The sequence below is a fragment of the Pleurodeles waltl genome, chromosome 3_1, assembly GCF_031143425.1.
Source record: "Pleurodeles waltl isolate 20211129_DDA chromosome 3_1, aPleWal1.hap1.20221129, whole genome shotgun sequence".
NCBI lineage: Eukaryota > Metazoa > Chordata > Amphibia > Caudata > Salamandridae > Pleurodeles > Pleurodeles waltl.
The window spans coordinates 1,390,270,164-1,390,294,869 of NC_090440.1; the positions used below are offsets into that span (position 1 = coordinate 1,390,270,164).

A 24,706-nucleotide genomic window follows, 5' to 3' on the forward strand; every position below is an offset into this window, starting at 1 on the left:
TGCACAGGGGGAGAAACAACACAACTCCTGTATTAAGCTCAGTACAAAACATGTTTATGCTCAAAGCACAATAAGGAGGAAACCGTGTTCATAACAAAAACCTCACAACTAGTGTTGCTGATCTATGATGACAAGTCCAACATGCTAAGAAATGTTTTTAATAAATCCAGACCAAGGTTATACCTCACAGAACTAGTTCATTTCTGAGCCCAAGCTAGCAGAATAAAATAACCTCTGCAGAGGTGCAAAAGAGGAAATTAACTGATGTATTGTGACAAACAAGCAACTTCTACTGATATGCTTAATATTGTGTTGAGAACTGTTAAACCGAGGCTAATCTCAAACAACTGGATAGGATTTCTAAAAATGTAATAAGGCTCCCAATGTTCACGTTACCAGTGTAGCATCTGCCCAAAGCAGTTATAGATCTTGAGGACAGCACACCAGTGAGGCCCACTTGGGAACATCACATTCAAAAGCTGGCGTCCTAGTTTTACTTTTTAAGTGCTATGGCACCTACCACCCATCTTAGAAGGCAATTGTTTTGAAACATTTAGACGCCATATCAAGTAAAAGGATATTCTTACCTTGTTAAGTCCTACTTCGACTCCTGGAATTATCATGATAATCGACACAATGGTGCCCATCAGTAAAAAGATGGAGAAGGAGAGGCGAGTGATGGTAGAGCTCTTTGTGGAGGGACAGCAACCACAGAGGAGGCAGGGTGCACTGCCACACAGACATGATGCCTGCAATGAAGGACATATTTGTGAGTAGTAGCAGCCCATTAAAAGTTAATTAAAACATTTGATCCTAGTGAACTGTTCTGTTCTATGCCAAATGACAGGTAATGAGGACAAGTGAGAGGTAATATGAGCAAGTCAAAGTCGTGGAGGGGAGAAGAGAGAGGGGAAAGAGAAGAGACAAGGAAAAATCCACTGAAAAATAATGGAGACAGAGATGCACATGCAGATGTAGAATATGCATTAAGGAAGCAATGTGGAACTGCCCAAAACAGCTTAGTGATTGACTGCCATCAGTTGACAAATGAGACAAAGTTAACTTGAACTGAATAGTGTCAAGAAAGTGGTCACTCTCCTACACCATCACATGCTCTATTACCTCAATACTTGAACTCATATGTGTTATCAGACTTTTGCCCCACAGTTCTTCCAGTAAAACCACAAGGTATAAACTTGAGGAAAACCTCAACAAAAACACTCACATCGTCTTTATTATCAGTGCAAAGTTCTTCAGAACCTATCAAACTACAAAGCTCCAGCCTTTATACTCCAAAGTTCTTGCTTTTCTACTCTTTGTGTTTAGTACATTCTAAATGCCACATCTCTACTCAAGTTTCTCATGACTATGCGAAGGCTCTACATGTGTTGCTTATTTATTACAAGATTACAAAATCTCCAATAAACATGCACAATTCCAACCACACATTGCTGGCTCCCAATTTTAACCTAGAAAAAAATGTAATGTGCTGTGCTTTACCAATAATTAGTGTTACACCCCTAGCTCTTGAGCAAAATAAAAATGCAAAGAAATCAACAGAACGAAGTTATCTGCCAAGATGCCCCCATACACTGGGCCAACCTCCACATCCAGTCATAAAGATGGGCTAACTTGTCTGTTTGTGCCTGTGTGTGTAGAACAAGACTAAACAAGCATAACTAGGCCAAGGAGAACACATAATACCTCTAAAACAAATTACTATGGGATGGGGAGGAAAGATCGGCTTGCAGCAGAACATGGCCATCTCCCTTTGAAGGAGCTGTGCTCAGAACCTTTACCATCCAACATTATCCACATCTGGTCACTGCTATACTACCAGTGAGGTGCTGTGGCCATGGAGGGGATAGCAGCAAAGTGTGAGGGGTAAGAGCAACGTTCGTCTTAGGGGACTTGCTTCTTAGGAGCCAACCCCTGTAATTGAGCTTCCACGTGGTTGGAATGCTCCATCACAGGCCATTCCAGTACTATGGAGTACTGTGCCGCCTATCATGTACAGCTTGACGCGTGGACTGGGCCATATAGAAAGTTTTGCCACACTGAGGTGCCATCGGCCTGGCATGCGCTCTTATCCCCTGTAAATACACAATGACAGCACGGTGCCCGACGGTGATATGGAAGAACACTATAATACTGAAGAAGGCAGCCCACGATGGAATCCCTGCAGACAGCAACTCAAACCTGACTTGGCACATTCTGTAACCCACTGAGTCTTTACAATGTTCTGACATGAAAAAACGAGGAGGCATACATGTACAGTGTACCGAGCAGCAGCACTGGATTGAGAAGCCTTGGCGAGCCGCATGACTTAAAATTAAATTTAGAGTACACACTTTGCCCCAGGCTGCCCAAGGAGCTTTTGTTTTGGCTCATTCTGAACTTTTATGCCTGCAACTGCCCACAGACAGAAGAATGCACGAGTGCTCAAAAGGGGATATAAGATCTGGATGAGGCGGGCCTAAGTCTTTATCAAGTAGCCACCAACTGCAGATTCTAAGCAACCAGACTGATGCTCAATTCATCTAATTGCACCGTGCAGACGAAATTCACAGCATATATGATCCCTAGGCTGCTCACCTCATACTGTTGTATGCTTGTCTTTCCTAGTATGTTTAATACGTGCGAACACATGCGTGCGAACACATCAAAGTTAATTTCCTTGATCGATATATGAAACGGTTTGTATTCATGCTTGGCAGAATCCTACTTGCATATGGGGGCGTACCCCTCTACACTTGTTCACAACTGGCCTCCAGTATATTTAATTAAAAAAAAAAAAAAAAAAAAAAAAAAAAAAAAAAAAAAGGAGGGGGTGCAACGCCTTTGCCTGCTCTTCTACCCATTCCTCACCCTGCACTAGGACTGAGATATGCGAGAGATTTTTGGGAATTATTCTTGGGCGCAAAGATTGGGGAAACTGCCCCAGGGTGTAGGCATTTATAAAAAACAATGTTATATGCTTTGATCACTTGCTTCATGGAATTGAGGTTAAAGTCCATGCTCTTAAGCCTTGTGCTGTACACTGCACACTTAATGCCATTTGAAACATCACATAGAATGATGATGTACATCAGGGGGATGAATTTGATGCAAAAACAATATAGTCCACATTATGCTATGGGTCGCCCGAGAAAAGGCTGTAATTTTTAAATTCAGACAATAACATATTGGCTAAGATCATAGCCTGCAGCTTCTTCCGGAACTTCAAGGCTTGATACATCCTTACGAGAACGCTTTTGGAACAGGCCGTAATACCTACCTTAATATCCATAAGCTGTATGGGATATGAGTAGCTCTGCAGTGTTATGCCTGATAGAAGCCTGTGTGGATCTCGATTTAGAAAAGGCATTTGATTCTGTATATTGGGTGTATACGCTCATAGTGCTTGATATATTTGGATTAGGTATGCACGCACGCTGTTTGATACAGATTCTCTACAAATGTCTGAGTGCTGGAACTAAAACTGGAGATAGTATTGCAGAGTTGTACACTATTGTCAGGACAACCCAGCAGGTGTGTCCCAGTTATCTCAATTAGTTACCATTACAGTCGATCAATTGGCTTCTTGACTTAGCCAACAGGATGCTTAATGAGGTATAACTGTATGGCACTGCAAATGTGGTCTCTATTATATATTGATGATATCCTGATTTAAGCTACAATGGATCCAAACTGTCATTGCACAGACACGTGGATGCTGTTGAGGTCATATCTGGCATTTGTCTCACCTGAATACTGCATCTTTTGCGTAAACTCAAGATTTGTCCGGGCAGTTCTGGCTCTGCTGGAGGCTGCCTTGCTTGAGATAAATCAAAATTTTGGTATTTGTGGATTCATATTTTCCAGACTGTGAAGGACCTCAGTGATGGTAACAGGAAAAACAATAGGAGCTATTAAGCCACAGGTCACATGGCTTTCATCAAAATGATAGTGCTTTCAGACGTTCAACATTACTTTGTTACCTGACCCCTTTATACTTTTTAATAACCTCAATCAGATACTGGGTGAGTTGGAGTGGGCTGGAGGTAAGCGTTGAGTTGCTATCTTAAAACTTAGGAGAACTCTAGAGGCTGGAGGACAGACTTCCAGACACAGGAAAAGTTTACTTTGCTGACCCACTCCAGTATCTCCAAAATTGCTAGCTGGCCATTCAGTAGGGGAGACGGGCCTCCCTGAGGAAAGAACTAGCAATGGCACTATACAAAGTATGGTGTTTCCCATTCAACCGTCCAGACTACTGCGGATGAGCATCTTTGCGTAGCCTGTGGAACATTGGAGCACTGGAACTGCCTGTGCATTGGGTGAGTAAAACCTTGGACTCCCCAATCTCGGCTGTGGATGTGAGCAAGCCATCCATGCCCTTGCAAAAAAAAAAAAAAAAAAAAGTCAAACCCCAGGCCTAGAATGCCTACAGATTGAGTATTTCAGCATATTGACCGAGGGCCTTGCTCCTTGCTTATTTGAACCGTTCAGGGAGGACCTGAAAACCTGGGAGCTGCCCCCATCTCTCCACAAATCCCTCCTGGTATCCCTCCCAAAATCCAATAGGGACCCTACTAGTCTGTCTTTGTATCGCCCATTAGCAATATTAGGTGCGTATTAGAAGATCCTTGGTAAAATACTATCAAACAGTTATGCCCAGATTCTCCTTGAGATCATCCACTAAGACCAAAATGGCTTTGTCTGTGGTGGAGGTGCATCCCATAACATCAGACACTTCATCCATAACCAGAATCAAGCCACCCACACAGTATTCCCATGCTGCCGGACTAATTCTGGATCTCAAGAGGGTTTTGATCATGCTACAGTGGGACTACCTCTTCCAGGTGCTGGCCCGCATGGGAGTGGGTGATCGCCTCCTCAGATATACAAAACGGCTCTACACAAAACCCACTTCCTGGGTGCGACTGGGGACATTGATTTCACCAGCCTTCCCGGTGGAAAGGAGAGCCAGACCAGGATGCCCCTCATCCCCCTTGCTCTTTGCAATAGCAATGCAGCCCCTTACCATCATCCTTTGCAGGGAAGGGCAAGATTCGGGAATCCCTCTGGACAGTGGGATAAATTATGTATCCCTCTATGCAGATAATGTACTCATCTACCTTTGCGACATTTGCTCAAACCTAACGCCCCTTTATTCCATACTTGATTTAGGTGAACTAGCAGTAGGCATCAGTGTTAACTGCACCAAATCAAATGTATACCTGTTGTGCCCAGGCATTTCCCCACAAGCAAAGCAGCTAGGGGGCTCCGTGCTCAACTGGTAGAGCAGCATGATCCGATACACCTGTGGATACACCTCTACCATTCCCTATCAGAGATATCTGATGGCAATTTGAGTAAAGCCCTATACTCAGTGAAACTTAGAACTCACTTCTAGAAGCACCTCCTGCTGTGCCTACCAGGGAGGATAGCTCAGTCAAAGACAGTCATCCTTATCTAGCTCCTGTATTACTTCTCTCACCTACCGGTCGTCCCTCCCGGTTACTTCTTTCAGGTACTCACCTTCCTTCTGAGGGACCTAATCTGGGACAACAAGCACCACCGGATTGCCATGAAAAAGCCGGTTGGCAAAAATGGACTGAGTGCCCCTTCCTTGGAGACATAATACCTGGCTGCCCAGCTGCAGTGGCTGTCATATACGTTGGCTGGACGGAAACTGGGAGAGACGTGCCAAGGGGCAGGCCCACTCACACCGGCCTCGATTAGGAACTTCCTACTCGACGAAAGAACATCCCCCGTCCCTGTGGTCGCTGGAAATGCAAATGCCTCGGAAATGAATGGTCAGAGTCCATTTCTTCATGGGACATGTTCCCCCATATGCTCCAACGCTCCCACTGCAGGGCCTTCCACGCATCCCTGGTTCCTACTCTGCCAAACTTCTGAGATGATGGCATGAGCGATCTCTACACACAGCAGCCAATCTTTTTTCTCAACAAGCACTTTCTCACCTACAACCAGCTCCGCATGGAGTATAACCATGACACCTGGCCAGTTTCTTACTTGTAGACAACTTTGCAACACCTACCGGACCCTCTAGTAGACTCTGGATGAGGAACCCAGGGTTCACGGCATCCTACAAACACTGCTACCCATTGGGGAGGGACGGCACCAGATTACATAGATATATAAAGCAATCTGGGAACATACTGAGTTCTCATTGACAGCGATGTGAAGCAAATGGGACAGTATTGGAAGGGCCCTCACGATAAAGAATGGAAACAGGCCTTAGAATTACAGAAGAAGGTATCTCGGAATGCATCATTTAAAAAAAATACATTTTCCATTATCCACTGGACATACTTAACCGCCAAACAATCTCCCTGAATTGCTACTACCAAAGCACAAACTTACAATGCCATCTCTGCCACCTGGCTTCCGCTGACATGCACCGCATGATCTGGCCATGCTCGCCCCTCTACATACTGGGCTTCGATACACGAGGCCCTGCAGGAAGTTGAAGAACTACCAAATATCTATACATGGGAGGTCTCAGCTCTGGGTATACTTAAGCACTGAAAGTGCCACAAGGTGAGAACACACTTCACCAGCGTGGTTCTCTTACTGGCAAAGAGAACCTTGACTATGCACTGAAGGGAGTCGTGGCACCGCCAGTAGTGGTGTGGCAATGAATAAATGGGGGAAGGCAGAGGGAGATGCCTTCTGCTATGAGGAGGTCCACCATCTTCTGCAGCTTGGGACACCCTCCTCGAACAGTTTAGGCAACTCAAGCAGGCCAGATCTTGAATCCATTATTACACAGGGTACCCAAACACTCTATAATCTATACCACTGCACACACGGAGGGATCATGGCCTGATACCTGTACATTCCCCCTGGGACATTGTATCTACACATACTTAGCGACAGCCCTACCCTAGTACACAATAGCTGCCACTACACTCCAAACTGCGACCTCACGCAAACTTCGCACATATCTACCCTAGCTCAGGAAGCGTGACATTGGATCAAGTCTTGCATGGGAGCTCAGTTGGCTCTGTCCCCTACCAGATAACCTCCCCTATTTTCACATGGCCCACCCCTAAGCCGTCCCCTTGTTATCTCCCAGTTCAAGGGACGTTACTGCTAATAGAAGGGCAACCCTAGCTATACAAAATGAACACAAGAGAGCATCCCACTGGCCCTCTGAAACAGATCAACCTTACCTGACAACCCATAAATGCGACTATGCACCAATGACAATGTTCTTAATGTGAACTGGTGACAGAGTGCATTGTTGATACCCACACAAGGGGACCTCTAATGCTATAATCCTATGTTTGTTAAAACAGCTCATAAAAAATGTAATCTGCCACAGAGGTAGGCTCTCTGGGGCCTTTAGAGGATTTGGGGGGGAGGTGGGCTGCATGGCTCTCCTCTTCAACAATTTCAGCTCCAGACGTTGGCTCCCAAGGGCTTTTAGAGGCTCAAGGAGGGGGTCTATGTGGCCTGCCCTCTTCATTTTTAACATATTTGACGAGAGGTTGGTGAGGGGGAGCCACCCCTTCATTAATGATTTCGGCCTCAGGGGTGGGCTCTCCGGGGCATGTAATGGCTCTGGAAGGGGCAGTGTGTCCCAGCCCCCCACTGCCCCCAACCATACATAATATGTTAGGCCTCGGGATGGGCCACTGATAGCTTGGGGAGTGAGCCACACGTACTCCCTCCTCAAACATTGTTTTCGGCCCTGGGAGGCTCACGGGCCTCTGGACGCTTATGAAGACACCACATGGTGCCCCTCTCCCCTTTATGAATCAAGCCCTGGGGGTGGGATCCAGGGGCTTATGGTAAATAAATACGGCCCAGTTGTCATTTTTTTTTTTTTTGATCCAGCGGGACTGCAGCATTTTTTCAGAAAGTTTTTCCCCCATTGGGCCCTATGGGGTCTGAGTTTCCCTATCCTCTCCCCTCATATTGTTTATTTATTTTTAAACTTCAGGACAGGGGACTAAGTCCCAAGTCCTGTAATGGTTGCCAGCAACATTTTTCTCATGTTCTGGCAGCCAACCAGAGCGCTCCTGCCTGCAGGAGTCTGACTCCAGTTGGAGTAAGTTGGCCCACATGAAATATACCTCTCTAGGCCAATCAGAATGTTCAATGTTTAAATTGCCGCCTCCGCCAGTATGCTGGCGAAGGAGCAGCCTTATAATGAAGCATGCCACCAAGTGGGAGTGAGGGACTGTCAATAATAATAATAATAATAATAATAATAATAATAATAAAAATAATATTAATAATAATACAACTTTCTAGAAGATTGTTTTTAAACTGAAATAAACTCATTCTAGAAAAAGAAATAGTCTTTCTTTACACACATGAGCCTGTCAGCCTAGAACATTTCCCTCAGGATGTGGAATTCCTATCGCATGACGTCTAGGACATACTGTTTGGGGTGAAGGGCAACAAGTTTTCATGTTTATTGTGCCCTAGGGACAAGTAGGCCCAAACCCTTGCAGCACAAACCTTTTGGCTGCCAGTTCACAGAGAAGGGTACGGTCTGCAGATGAAGTATTGTGCGTGTCCAACCAATTGTGCTGTTCGAACTTGAATTTATGGTTCAGTAATGAAAAGCCTTCAATATTAGGGTGAGCGCTGTAAATAAACGTTTTAAAGGGCACACTGCACTACTGACAGGGATTCCAGAAAAAAATAAAAATAATAATTAAATTAAAAAAAAAAAAAAAAAAAGTGTACACGTTTGAAAAGTTTAACAATATGAGGCTAAGTATAATGCTCCCAGATTGCCATCTGATTAAATGCAAATGTTTGCAGAAAAACAACAAGCATTGGTAAGAAATAGCAGAAAATAGCTAGGGCTCTATAATCTTTGCTTTCAAAATAAAATGCTCAGGAAAGAAAATGCAAGTAGAAAAAAAAACGTTTTGCTACTATGAAACTTTAGGTGCTATTTCTTTCAAGAGTCATTTAGTAAAATGTGTTGATGCATGCTAGAACTCCCAAACAATATTCCTAATGGAAAATCAGTGTAACCATTTTCAACAAGATAATGGGAAACTTGAATATAAACAAACACTGGCAAAGACAACTGATCGGACACATTTTGAGAGTCTTTTGGTTTCGTCAATGTGTGTCTTGTTTTGACATGGCTTTTGTAACACTTTATTGTTGTGGGAGCTGCCAGGCCCTCACCAATGTAACAAACACTGGCAAAAAGAAGAAAAAAATGTTTTGGTCTCAAAAAGCACACATTGCCACCAGTGGCATAACAAATGCCCCGCAGACCCCCTTAGCACCATACCTGTCATGAGTCTGGAGGGGGGACTGCTCCATGTTCTTTACAAGGGTGCCCCCTCCAGTTTCATTACACCACTGATTGCCACAGTAGTTCCTGGCACTGAACAAAACTGCTTTATGTGCCAATATACTACATGCGGAAGAGCAAAATGCGATCACTCACAGTAAAGCCAGCAGATGGATAGAGAGAAATAGACGTTTAATAAAACAAAGTGTCTTTGTTAACACCAGACCTAATTAGGGACCTAATTCTTTAAAAAAGCCACAAAAGTGTACCCATGTTTGAATTAGTGGCTTTCATTAATTCACAAAAATTTACAGAAGTAGACCAGGAAATTGTACTCCTAGAAATATTTGTGAAGTGTACTTTAGCATGAACAAATATGCATGTGAAGATTTTCTTATGTGAAAATCTATTGAACATTTACAAATTCACGTTCCTTCCAACCACTTTTTTCCCCAAACCTGGAAGAAACTCTACTTCCGCCATTGTCAGAAGTAAATTTCCAACCTTTTTCATTATGGGAAAAGATTAGAGTAGAGCTGGTAAAAATCCTTAAAACATGCAAGCTAGTAGGTTTGCACACTCAAAGGCATTCCAGCCCTGGAACTATGTATTGCTTACGGCTTCCTCCCTCCCCCAGTATGTAGATCTGCGGAAAGGTAGCAAAATAGGGAAATTGCTACATTAGGGATGGAAATTTTAAGTATTCAAGCCCTAATATAGTAGTAGCCCTGGCATAATCAGAGAGGCTATTATCAGAGCTCTTACATAATGAGATTGCTGCCATTACTTGTCGCCGCACTACATAGCACCAAAGTGGAAAGCAAATTTTTTTAAGGGACAAGTAGATTTAAGAAGCAACCTGTCCAATGGACAAGTTGATATTTTATGGAATTCCACACCCCTGTTTCAATGTAGTTTTACAGTTTGAAGGTCATGCTCACAGTGGGTCTATAAACTCCTCTCTGCCTCCTTTTTAGTTCAAGCATAGCAGCGCGCAGGGCATGCTCTTCCCGACCTGTTGTAATCTAACATGTGTGCTTTAAGAACGCACATCTCTCATTCATTCATTCATTCATTCATTCATTCCAGGGCCTGACTTTAAAAAAAAAACCTGATGCCGCTGATAAATGCTTTACGTTTGTCCCGCCTTGAGGCTTTTTTGTTACAGCCTTGGAGACTGACCCAGTTACATGGATTATTGCACGATCGGTCATGTACCTTAATGTGGCACACTTTTTTTTTTCTTTTGCTTCACACTCGAAGTATTACATTGTTTCTTACTCTTTTTGTTTTCAAGCATCTTGCGGTTACTTTGCGAGCTCTGCATGGTCTTTATTTTTATTTTTTTTCAGTTTTATGTAGCGTGAACTCAATAAAAATATATTACAGTGCTTTACGTGAGCACTGGTTACATTAAACAATAACACATTAATTTTTGTTAGCAAAGGGAGACTAAGTGATTTGCCCAGAATAACAGAATGTTGAGACGGTGCAGACTCAAAGACGTGTTCTCCACCTCCAAAGACAGCAGCTCTGGCCCTTACGCCACATCCTCTCCCCTAGGGTTCTTTGTCTGGTGAGTGTTGGGGAAGTCTGGCAAGAACTCTTTTTTTTTTAAATGTAAAGCTTGGTAATACAGGTGCTGCCATTTCATAGCGCTACAAAGCAGGTGCCATCCATAACAAAATAGCTATAATTCATTTGCATCGTTGTTGCAGAGATGAAGAGGTGAGAAGGCTATGTCAGGATTATAATCTGTGACATTCTCGTTCCGTCAAGACCTCTGCAGTGGGTGCATTAACCAACTGACTTGAGTAGAGCCTAACAAGGCGATAGCATGTGCTCTTGATGACCTCCCAAGGGTTACCAACCAAGCACGCAGGTTAGTTCTAGGCAAAAAGTTGCAAAAGGTGTTATCTCCAAAATTGTGGAAAAGGAGTCATGACTCCGGACCCAAGCACTTCATGGCCTCAAGTTTGATAGCAAACATCTTGCCTTTGGATATACACTGGGCCTCTTCCTATAGAGTTCAGTTAATAGAGGCAGCCATTCTCCTAACCCTGTAGCGCAAAGAAGCTAACACAAGGGTATCACAGTGAGAGGAGCAGTGTATCATAGGGCACAAAAGGGGAGCAAACGCCATCACTTCCTTCTCTCAGAATTCACTGGTGTCATGGCTTTGAGAGTCCCCTCACAGCTATTGGTACCTTGCAGATGCCAGTTCCAGAAGAGCCGTCTAAAACACCACTCAAATAGCACTGTTTCCTGTTTGAAGAAGCCCCACCTCAAATAACCCCCTCAGTCACTGTCAAAGGCAGAGAGCGTTTCCCAGTCCCCCTCTGGACTCCTGCGTACACCACGCATCGTCTGTCACAGTCCAGTAATATTTAACCTGCTCTCCTCTCTTCCAACCTAAGGCTGAAAGTAACCACTCCACTCCACTCGGTTCACAAGTGTCATTTGATGTAAACTATGCATTATTTCTGATTGCTGTGGTTACCACGTACATGGAAAATCAATATCAAGAAAATATCTTTATGACCCTATCAAGTGGCCTTTTGATCACTCCTGCTTCTACTTGTGTTCCCCACAGTGCTTCACCATGCCTCTGTGTGTCTATAGGAATATATGTGTGTTTCTTTATATAGGTACACACCCAAAGGTCTACATCTCAAAGTCAATCCTGGACAGTAACCGGCAGAAGATTTTAAACAGGAGAACTGTTTTTTCACAAATTGTGGCAACCAGGACAAGCCACTGATGGTACTTATGTAACCCAAATATGTTGCTGTGACTTTTTTTTGTATAAGACAACAAAAGAAAGACTACAAATAAATGCTATGACGAGCGCAGATTTGTTGCAGGCACAACATTAATAGGTTCTTCTAATATGGCTCGCACAGGGCCACAGTGGAAAGACCTTAGACAATTGAAATAATGTACATCAAGTGTTTTTTGTTTTTTTTACATAATTGCATCACACGTTTTGTTCACATTACAAATATCTGAAATGTGAGGTCCCGGCATTTAAGTCAAGGTAGTCTGAATATGGGCTAAGGTAGCCAACAGGCGTAATGTGTCCTCTGCAAAGATCTGTGTAACAGCAAAGATTAAATGTTTGATGCCCAGAGGGGCTAGCTTGGCCTTGCATCATCCAGTATGATACCACCCGAGCCTTTGAATGATACATCACACCATCACTGCATGGAAGATACCGGTCGTCACTGAACTAACACACTGAGCCCAGACCACTATTATACCAGTTAGTGAGAAGTTTCAGAACCCAGCAGAGGGGGGCCACAGCTTAAGATAACGCCAAACAGAACACAAAAGTGTGCAAAACAAACAGTGGAAGATAATATGTATGCTTAATCCTGTGTCCATCTCCTTGTCCATTCCTTGTCCATTCCTTGTCCTGGAGTCATGTCTTGTCATGGTTTTGTGTGTGATGTCATGTGGTTCCTCAGGATTTTATATGTCAGCTGGAAACAGTAGAAGCTGCTTGGGGAATGAGGTGATAAAATCACGCTGCTGGTGGGTCAATGCCACATACATGACTGATCACCTACGTTCTGCACTCATTTACATGGTAATAAATGCTTCAACACTTGTATTTGTGTGCCTTGTGCTGTGCATCTGTGTCTTCACTTCAGATCACCTATTATCAGGGCCACTGGAATTATGCAGTAAACGGCAGGCAAACGTATGTGGCAGAGGTGCCTGAATCATGTGGCTTGAAAGTACAAATTATGCTGCTTAATGCTGCACATTCAGTGGCAACATTATTTTGCTGCTTTATTATTTAACACACATGAATATGGTCTGAGCAAAGATTTCTCCTTATTAGTACCAGTTTAATGCATGAGTACAAGAGTCAGGAATTAAAAAGTGACCAGATGACCTCTGCAAAGGATCTACCTCTCTGAAAAATATGACAGTCACAGAACTGCATCATTCCTGTGGTCCTTCCTCTTACTAACATGCACAAAGAGGAGATACTGCATGCTTAATGGGGGCTACATAAATGATCGTCATAATTTGAATGTTATTGCATTAGTTGTGTGATGGGGTTATGAAGAGGAATGCATTTTTTACGAGTGCACTACATATACATGATGCAGTCTAGGTTTCCAACGCAGGAGTTAATATTTTCTCTAAAGTAATACAGGATTGCTATTTATGACTTGTGAGGCACTGAGAATTTGTGGCTGACGCAACATCTATTTATGCTTCACAGACTTGGACACATCCACTCTCAGTATCACAACATTGATCTGTTTCAGAGCAGCGGTTCAGGGCATCTTCAATACACATAGACATTCCTATCACGTGACCAGACTATTTCTGGACATTTTGACTTTAAGAGAGGTCAGAGCAGGGTCACTGTTTAAGAGACACATGACTGTTTTAGCTTATTATCATTGTGTGTTCTATGACTAAACACTTTAAGTACACTAATGCTGTACGCCAGTGGTTCCCAACCTATGGTCTGGGGGTTCCTGGAGGTCCACGACTGCTTAGAAAATTAAATAATCTTAACAGATTAGGTCCCCAGCTTTAAGTAATGACTAAGTGGGGGGTCCCTGGATTGCAATAAGAATTTAGTGGGGGTCCCCGGGCTCCAGCAATGATAAAGTGGGGGCAATCAGAAGTCAAAAGGTTGGGAACCACTGCTGTATGCTTTATATTTGTTGCATTTGAGGATGCCCAAGTTCCCCTGGAGAGGGTATATGGTCTAAACAAGCCCTGTGGTGTAAGAAACGTACCTTATGGAGTCACCTAGTGGTCAGGTGAAATTATTGCCAATTTGCCTTAAAAACCTCCATGGGGACTGTAGCATTGGCACAGTTCTATTTTGCCCAGGGAGCTGAAAGTTGCACTGCTCCCTGGCCCAGCTGTTCCAACAGAACATCATTGAATGACTGGGCTAAATTAATTCTCACATGGTTTGTCCCAGCCTGTAATGGCACAGACAAGCTAAAAACGATGGAGTGTACTGTACCTCACCATGTCTCAGAATATTGTATTTGATATTACAATTCACATAGAGATGCTTGCCAGCTGGAAAAGGTCTATGTGATTTCTCATTCACAGCTGTGCCACATAACCAAACTATGCCAAAACCGGAAAGGGGACCATGTACCAACATTATGACACAAGGCACCACTACTGCAGTATCCAGTGCCATAACAGTGACGTGGGTAGCGGCCACACTTGGTCGATCAATGTCCACATCTTGGTCTGCAGGTATATTTTGTATGTACACCTTTTCCCAGCACCTAATTTGGCACCATGAGATTTACAAGTCATATGATTTCCCGGGAAGCAGGAAGTTGGGCTTATGTGCCCTTTAGCATTCCTTGTCCGATTCACAGTCATTTGCATGTATAGGTTCAACTTAATTGTGTAAATTGCTTGATTTACAAAAACGTGGAACATGAATTTGAGCTTATAACTCAATTTACTCACACACATAATGTAACACCTGTATTATGTAACATCAGGTTGGAGTAAATCTGTTCTGGGTGTGGAGTGTGCTTTCCACAGTGGGGATGCCATAGAGAGTTTATGTATACTGACAAATGTATGAATTGGTAAGTACTCACAAACATTCTTAGCCTCGGAAAAGTTTACAGACTTACTCTTTTTACAGAGAGGAGTAAACTATTTCTCAGTAACAGAATGAAGGGGAACCATCCCTAAAACTTGTGGAGCTGTATGAGATGTAGCTTCTCCACTGGGAAAAACATTTTTGCAGTGGAAAATAATGGAAACCATTAGAAAAGTGTAAATATGTTAGTAATCATTTTTTTTCTCATATGAAATTTTTTCCATAAGCAGGTATGTATCTGCAGCTGCTTATGATTGTGAGTACTTCCGAGAAGTTGTGACTGTTGCAGTCTCCCAGGATTACTTCTGGAATTCTTTGAGAATTCCAAAATCACAATCAAAAATCTCCCTCTTAATGTAGGAGCAAACTTAAGACTGTCAGTTTTCTGAATGTGGCCCCTTGTTTCCTCCCTATGAATATTTATGTTACTGTTGCTCTTCTGCAATTCTAACTTGCCATTTAAAATGAAGCCAGTGATTCGTGGTCAGACAGTCTTGGTTTGCTTCTGTACACAGAGGTTTGACCTAATTTGCTAGTTGCATGCTGAAACAATCATGTACAGCTCTGGTTGCAAAGTCACGGTTCCTTCATAGCATCTTTGGGCTGGGTAACTTTTCACTTCATACGGGCCTAAAGTACTTTCTTTTCAAATATTTTGAACAGTAGATTTTCCTCCTTGTTGGAAATGCTTGCTTTGGGCCTCTGTCGTCATTATCCTTGCTCAGAGAGGAGAGACGTTGGTGACCTCACAAGCTGATAAGAGTGAGTGGCCTAGTTATAGAATACGAGGTGACTCAGGAAGCAGTGCACTCCATAGCACCTTATTATCTCATTTTTATGTTGCTGTTCTTATGTGCTATAGATATATATATATATAAAAAAAATTATAGGTATATGTTGAGATTATTAGAACACTTTATTGCATGTCATTATAAAACTTTATTGCATGTCATTATAAAACATGCATGTCCACTGAAGGACTGGGAAGGTAGGATCTATGCCAGGCTTGTAGAGTAACCACTGTGTAAATAAGTTGTGTATAAATTATTTTACGTGATTTATCTTATGTGGGTATCAAGAAACTCTTATATGATTCTGGTCCTACCGTAGATTCCCAAGAAAAATACACATTTGCATCCTTTTCATAGCCTGAAAAAATGCCAATGAACCAGCCCTGCAGAAGCCTCTTTGGGCACCAGTGATCTAGGTAAAAAAAAAAACACTACCGTCCAAACCCAGGCTTCTCATTCTAAAATGAGTGGTCCAGATGGCAAGGCCAAGACTTTTGAGTAGACACCCCAAAGGAAAATTCTCACTTCAAAACCATCAGCCACTGCACAAATGTATGCACTGAAAAGGCACTGTCAAGGCCCAGGATGTTCAGATGCATGCAACGGTTCTACAGAGTCCAGTCCCAAACCGAGGGCTGTCGTGAGACTACTAAACCATGGCAGTGCTTTAAATGAATCCAGAGTACCAGTCCTTCTGTATTTCCATTTAAAACACTGACCCAAGATCACAGATGTGGCACCTCTGGATCCTATCCCGTCAGCCCATCTACCACTGAAGCTCTGTTTCACCAACCTGCACACATTTGAAGCCTCTTCTGCAGTTAAGCTGCCTCTTTTGTTATCCTTTTTGTATACAACAAATGTTTTTAGGTTAAGTGTAAGCGTGCTGCCCCTTGTATACTTGTATTATACTACACTTCTGTGGGCAAAAAGCCATTTCATTTGTTAGTTTCAGGTCATTTAAAACTCCTTGCTTGCTAGTGGTCAGTCCTTCCCCTTTGTCCCTCCTTTTCCTCTCCGAGAGGGCAGTGCCACAGTACTTGTTCACCTCCCACTTGTCCCATTGTAGCATCTGTTTGGGACTACTTTTACATTTCTCTCAGAGCATTTGACCAGAGCGCTAGATGTTTTCAGTCGCTCGGAGATCTATTTCTGTAAGCAGGGCTGTAAATTACACCCTTATCTGATTGCATTTGCTGTGCATTCAAAGACAGTAGTTTTCTTTCTCTGTGTCGTCTGGTTTTCTTTCATTTCATGTGTACCTCACCTTCTACTCATTTGGCATTTATCTCACCTACTTATCTATAATCACTGAAATGCAATAGGTTTATTCATGATCTTCTGCATGAATACAGCCTTGTAAATCGAAGCTGAGCCTGAGGGGCTAACCTAACCACAAGGGGTGGGGACCTTTCAAAATTTACAGAGATTAAACTTAAGTGGCCTAATCAAACTGGTGAGAGGGCATACCAGCGTAGCCAATAGAGGCAAGGCTACTCCGAGCCAATTAGAATCCGTGCCGCTGACTGCCTTAACTGAAGGCAAACAAAACGACTCTCTCGTAACGTAGGGTGCTGGAAGGGTTGTCTCTTCAGTGGAAGTCTCTGTAGAGAGGCAGTGGACGGGCTGGAGTGCTAGAGCACACAGGAGGAAGCAACACTTACATGACGCAGTAAAGTTGAATCCTTTTCATCTCAACCAATGCCAAACGTAAGCTCCTTTACTAGACTATGTGAAACCTATATGAAAATATTTATCCTCTATTGTGCAAAGCCATACTTCCATCTGAATGGAGGCCAATAATGTGTTCTAGAAATAGCATTCTGAACTGGCCTAGTGGTAGGTAACAGCTGCATCTAAAATAAAACAAAGATAGGCTATACATTCCTTCTGTGGCGCTCTGGTGAAATATCAGATAAACATACCCTGGTCTGAATCTCCTATGTGACAACGTATGTGACTTCTATCGTCAGGAGCTTATGAATCACCAGAAGAGGGCAGAAAAGTTATCTTGACTTGCAGGTGGAAGGGAAAGCATTAAATGGGTGAGAATTTACCATGACTTTATATAGTACGTAAGTGCCCTTGGATGAATGGTCTAATATGAAAAACAAAACCTCCAACTCCTGACCCCAAGTCTTGCAAGGGCTACTTACCAGAGTACCATGCTCCTCAAAATCGATTTTTTTAATATGCACAGAGGAGTGGAAACTGGTGAACAAGTGTGGAGTAGAGAAAAACAACGCTATATACAAAATAGCCCAGAGTCACTTATCGCAGGTGCAAGACCAGCCAACAATGTATTGTTGGAAGCCTGTTAGTCCTTGGCGTCATTGTAAAAAACAAAAACAAAAACAAAAACTGGCAAAGCCAATCGGTATTGTTTTGTTGACGTATATTAATTTTACCAACGATCTTTGCCTACGCTGTGCATAACTGAGCAAAACTTTAAAATGCTTTTTGCTGATGCAGTGCAAAAACACGGAAAAAAAGCGTGATGGTGTTCATGCATGTGTAACAAATTACAAAAAGAACTGCAGAGTGGTACAGGAGCTATTTTTTCCCATTTACCCATCTAAAATGGCAGACTCCAATACAATTGGTAAATCAAAAAAAATAAAATGAAATTTTATTTGCGGTAAAGCACTTTGATAGCCAGCACCCTGGGAGCAAATGGCAGAGGTCGAACTCTCCAAAAAAATAAAAATAAAAAAAAGTTATTTAAGTGAGTGCAGGGAGTAGGGGAGTGACGATGAGCACAAGGACATGGAGGGAAGCTAAGGGGAGTGGGTGAGGGCAGGGGAACAACAGAGGTATGCAACAGCAAGTTTTTTATGATAAAGAGAGGTGCAGCTGCAAACTGGCACCTGCTGGATACACACAAAAAATTAAATCATTTATTTCAAAGACTGGAGGCAGGGGAGCAGCAGAGGATTGGTTGAGGAGTGGGTGGCGGGCAAGGGAAAGGGAAGCAATTAAAGGGCTGGTATTTGGGAAGGATAAGCAGCACACTAGAGAGAGAAGGAAAACACATGCACTCACAATGCTGAATGAAAAAAAGAAAAAAAAAGTAAGTTCCTTGAAAGTAATCAGGGGAAGTATTTAGGTCTACCGATTACAAGGATGGTAAAGAAGCTATGCTTCAAAGGAGGGACAAACACAAGAAGAGGAAGGCAAGCCGTCAAATAGGAAACAAGCTAACGACAGTGACAAAGCCAACCAATGATAAGCAACGAGCAGGCTTTAAACCACTTCACATTTTTGTATGGTCCACAAGAGGTCTTTAATAAACAGACAGCAAAAAGCAGTCTGATGGCAAGATCTGAAAATGAACATGTAAAGACGAGATGGAAGGGTGATTGTATGAGCTGTCGAGTCTAAGAATGCCCTCATTCAGATTCAGTGTCAGATTTCAGAAGCAATTAGGAGAACAATTAAATAAACACCGCAATGACAATCGGCCTGGCTAATAACTGAAAGTGCCTCTTCAGTTCGTTGCGAGTTTGGGCACTTAAATCACCATACACACACACACGGTTATTCGTCCTTGCACACATAAAGCCATTCATGCACCCATTGTTGCTTTCACCTATTTAACATCCATAAAAAACACAAAGGCGGAAACTCTACAAGTGTTAGTAAGATGAGTAGAAAAAAAATTACACAATGCGAACATGGTGAGTGTATGATCGAAATAAAAATAAAGAAACTGAGCATAGCAGATTGTGACTATCGTGAAATGGAACTGTAAATAGTGTATTTTTGCTTTACAGCTTCAATATGTGTGTTTGTGTGTCTATTAGGTGTTTATCTATATGTGTGTCGAGCCCAAGAGCCAAGAAATAGCTGACTAGTTCTAGAATGGGATTTTGAGCTATATTGGACTATATTCATGGGCCATAGGTATATAATCTGATATTTTAGGTCAACAGCAGCCATTTTGTCTTGGTGACATAATGACTGGTACTAGCAGTAGTAGAATTGTTGTTAGTGATCTCGTGCTTAGTTTCTTAGTGAATTTATTGAGTGGTTACTGTGCTCTTCATTTTAAGCGTGTCATGTCTCTTGAGGAGAAACCTACCGAAGCAATGAAGTTATTGGATGCATCGGGCATCTGGACCTCCTTACGGCAGAGGGGCAGATTTCGGAGGGCCACCCGTGCCTAGGGTGTCGGAGGGGGTTGCAGCCAAGGTGTTCACCTGTTCATCAGCACTCTGGACCCCAATACACAAGATAAAAAGGTGAGCATAAAGGCTGCTCCCCTGTGAGAAGAGCAGCCCGAGAGGACGCAACATGAGTCGAGGAGCAATCCACGAGTCTAAGCAGACCACTGGAGAACTGAGCGCTACTAAAATGCGCTGTATGGAGGCCCCTGGGGAGGCAGTGATGAGCCAGAGGCAGTTGGACAGCACAAGGCATCTCAAAGAGAGCGGCCTCGCCCGCCTGGGAGGGGCCACCAGCAATACCTGTGCGGCAATATGAATGGAGAGAGGTAATTGGGGAGCACTGTAGTTTGGCCGAGGAGGCCTAGGATACCATGTATGGAGCAAGGGGGAGGTAGGTTTTTTTTTTTGGGGGGGGGGGGGGTTTGAAAGCAGCTGCTGGCACAAATGAAGGGGATGCAAAAGGGGTGGAGGGGGAATTTTATGAGGTTGCAGGAAATCTACTGGAAGGAGGGAGCTGCAGACCCAAGGGTGCTGGACCAATTGGAGATACAGGGGGAGATCAGGTTGGGAGACCAGGAGGTTGTTGGACCCTGATTCCCTTGGACAATACATGGTGGCTAGAGAGGGTGCCAACGGGTGTCAAGGCAAAATCGTTGCAGGAGAGTGCAGAGGTGGAGGCTAACACTGCACAGTATAGCTCGGGGTGACAGCAACACAGCGCAAGAGGATGAGGGGACGTCAAGGGCCACATTACAGGGGGACGGCTTCTGCATTAGTAGCAGCAATGCTTAAGTGGAGTGAGGGGGAGGAGGAGGGGCAGGAAGAGGGGACGAACAATGCGACTAGGTCATGCGCAGAGCAGACGAAGTGAAGGGAGGCCCCCTATCGTGGCTTATGCCAGGTCAGGTCAGAGATGGAGACTACAGGTGTCTTCGGGTGTGGAAAATGATGGTGGGATATTGCCAAGGGCACGGGCGAGTGGTAAGTCAGTGTCACAGAGGGTGCCAGGCAGAGCACTATCTAAGCAGTGCCAAAGGACTGACAGGTCATGTTTGTGGTCAGATTTGGAGGCTTTTCACACCAGCCAAGAGGTAGTTACTAACACACCAGGCCTCTACTTTTTTGCAGGAAGAGACGTAAGCTGACGTGACAGACTTATGTGAGCACAGTGCTGCTTGATGGCCTAGATTGGCCTCGGCAGTGCAACTAGCAGGAGTGTTTAGTCCAAACACCGACAGCAAGATTTGGCATCCCACATTAGCGGAGAGGTTAAGGTACGGCTCAACAACATAACATGAAGCAAAGCGCAATGGCTCAATCAGAAGTATTTGCATAGTGATGGGAGCAAAACGAAGTGGGCAGGTGCTACAGGGGTGTTTGATGTGTCAATGCTGGACTATCAGGAGTAAAACGTTGAAGGTGAACTGCAAGACAAAGACGACCCTCAAGTGGCGGAGTTGCAGTGGTGGCAACAAGGGATAGGGAGAGGAGTGCTAATGAGTCTTTACATGGCGTCAACCAGGGTGCAGGCGCTCAGCATTGGCATGACGACCCTGGTCTTGCAATACGACAGGAACGGATGGTGACATGGCGGGCTCCGGAGCGGGCACTGACCTTGCTGCCAATTAAGGAAGTGTAGGTCGGGTTGGTGTACAATGAGGTGGAGGGGAAGGAACCTCAAGACAGCAGGAAAGCCCACCTGAGAAGAGGTTTATATGCGAAAGACACTGATGACAGTACCGAAGAAGGAAGTGCTGATGGGAAAGTGGAACCAGCGTCAGGCCTAGGGGAGGGTAAGCAAATTCTTAACATGACTGTGGGAGGGAAGACAGGGAAGGAAGGGGAGACTCTGGCATGTCGGGTAAGATGATGGAGGAGGAGATAAAGCGAAGGGGGAGGAAATAGCGCTGGAAAGGCAGTCAGCAGGGAAAGCAAGAAACTGAAGATTTTAAAAAATTGCCATACATGAGAATATCCAAGCTTTTGGGGTAGCACATCTCACCCTACTGACTAAAGAAAACAATCTGGAATGGGAGTATGTTGGGATGCTAAAACTGCTGCATAGTAAAATGAGGGCAAAGGAGGGTTCTAAGGAAGAATAGAAGCTGTTCAAGCGTCCTACAGACTCTAACTATAGAGAATTTGACGGAGGTCTCTCATTTATGCCAGTGAGTACTGCGAAAAGTATCAGGAGAGGTTTGCTGTGCTTTTTAAATATATAGATGTTATCAGGAAAGCGCACATAAATTACAGAGGGTTTGCATGGGTACAGTACGATGAGAAGTTTTAAACCCACATGGCCCTCAATTCTGAAGTACTATGGGGGAAATGGACAATGACGTGTGGTATCAAAGGATGGGGCCTGCCAAATTTGGCAAAACTATTTTTTCGGACAGCGGCGTACCAATTGTATATTAGACCTTTCAGGGGCATGCCGCCTGGGGAGGGGTGGGGGCATCACCCAAAGGACAGAGTAGTCAGGCAGGAGGGCGGAGTAGTCAGGCAGGAGCTTACTGGGGCTGCACAAGTGAGTTTTGCAAATTCCAGCACAAATGATCAAATTGCGCTGGCAGACATGGACTTGTCTACTACAGGGCGGGTGGTTACACGAGTTATTCAGCAGGACACTGGCTGCAGCAGCCAGAGGCCGCAGAGGCACAGCAGCATAGTCAGTCAACAAGTTTCAGATCAGGAAGGGACGCACAAGGACTTGGGCTAAAACTTCATATCCCAATTAAACAGGACATGTTGTAATTCTGGTTATCCCACTATGATCAGAAGGAAGATGCCAGGCTATTGCTGTAAGGATTCACATGGGGATTCAGACTGGGATACGAAGGCCCCAAGCTGTGTCGGTGGGCGAACAATTTGAAATTGGTTAATGCCCACAGGCAGGTGGTGCGAGACAAGCTGAGGAAAGAGCTACAAGAGGGCAGGAATGCTGACATGTTGTTCACTATTTAGATTACATTTTTTGTGGGCAACCACGGTTCCACCGACTGCCAGCAACTGCTGGTAAGTTTTCAGGAGCTCATGGGGACCTGGGAGTGCCACTGGCACCAGAGAAGGCAGCTGGATCCAGTATGTCTTTCTTAGAGACTAAAATAGATTTGAGGCTTATGGAAGCCCACTTGCCAGAGTATAATAAAAAAATAAAAAAAAAAAAAAAAACTGCTGCTGCTAGGCTGGCTAAATCTAAAGTGACTGTAAAAGAGGTCCAGAGGTCCAGAGGTCCAGAGGTCCAAATGCTCTTGGGTCATTTGAACTTTGCCTGCAGGGTTGTGGGGGCAGGTAGGATGTTCTGCAGGAAACTTAGGTTGTCCCTGTCACGCCTGCCGATGCCGCATCACAAGAGATTTTCAGCAGGTGTCAGGGAAGATTTGAGGCGGTAGTCATATTTTTTTTTGAGTCATTAACGGAGTACCATTGTTCATGTTGAAGGGAGTGGACTGGAATGCGCAGGTATTTTCAGATGCTGTAGGAGGCATTTGCTTTGGGCTCTACTGGCAAAGGAAATGGTGTGCAGAAGAATGGCCCCTGGAGTGGAAACAGGGAGGGCAGAGTATCGTCTTTATGGGGGTGGTGGCTGTGACCATATTGGGGGGGGTGGGGTAAGTAATTGGCAATCAGGAGTCTCTTGTTTGGGGTTAACAATATGTCAGTGATGCAGGTGGTAAACCGACAATCAGCCAGGGATGCATAAGTGCTGAAGGTGCTGCAGGTTTTAATCCTGGGGTGCTTGAAGTATGAGCTCCACACATGCCTGGTGTGGAGAAAGACATTGCAGATGCTTTGTCTTGTTCGCAGTGGGAGAGATTCCATGGGCTGGCCACTAGGCAGACAGTCAAGACCGGCATGCCCCAGGAGCTTTGGAAAATAGGCAACGGGATGCTCAAGTTGGTGGCAGATTCGTTGGTGGTTTCTACGAAGACAGCTTATGCTGAGGCTTGCTCAGAATTTTTAGATAGCGGCCTCAAAAGAGGCAAGAGGAATGGGCCAGCACTGAAGATGTGGTTCAATTCATACAGACATTAAAAGGCTAAAGACAGACAAGGGTATGGATTTTGGGGAATCTGGCTGCCATAGTTTTTTTTGGGTAAGATGCTGTGGGGATATGCACCATCGGCTGGGGAACTGGGGAGGCGAATGCTGGAAGGGTGAGCCAGGGAGGTGGATTGAGTAAGACCAAACCTAGACCATTGACGTTGGGTCTTCTGTGAGAAGGGCTTTTTGTTTTCCCAGAATTTGCCTGTGAGAAGATTAAACTGTTATGTTAGGAAAAGGAAGGTGTGGGGTTCCAGAATGTGTGGATGGTCTCCAGGCTTAGTTACACAGGTCAAAGACGTATCAGAGGAGCCAGGGGAGGGCCATATTGCTCCGGTTTACCCCGTGCACAAGTTCTGCCCAGTACCCTGGGGACAGTCTCTTCAGGCTGGGAATATGCTTGGGAGGAGCAGGGTCTTGCAGCACAGGGATGGCAGGCCAGTAACGGCATTTCAGCTGTTGCCCGCCTTATGCAAGGTGCTAGTGCAATTAGGGCTGGATGTAAGGGGGTACGGAATACACTCATTCAGCATAAGTATGGTGATGGAAGTAGGTAGGAGAGGTGCGAGTAGTGGGAAGTAATATGGGGATGGGTAGATGGCCTTCATACTGTTTCAATGCTATGTAGGAGTTGGGGGGAGAGTGACTGTTTAATCACTCCTGATTGTCAACGGTTTGTGATTTTTCAGGTTTGGTTGAAGGCCCAGAGGCCGCAGGCCCAACATTATGGATCGTCTTGCATTCATTCATTAAGTGGGCGGAAAGAAAGGCGAGACAGAGCAGTTATGATGCAAATCTGGGCCTCAACCACAAC

General features: G+C 44.3%; 1 protein-coding gene across 1 annotated transcript in view; it reads right to left on the reverse strand.

Moving 5' to 3' along the window:
- Nucleotides 1–24,706, reverse strand: part of SERINC2 (serine incorporator 2) — a 142,194-nt gene that overhangs the window by 62,205 nt on the left and 55,283 nt on the right. The window contains exon 2 of the mRNA XM_069224896.1: nt 588–749. Within this exon, the coding sequence (XP_069080997.1) occupies nt 588–749 (162 nt within the window). The remainder of the gene's footprint in view (nt 1–587; nt 750–24,706) is intronic.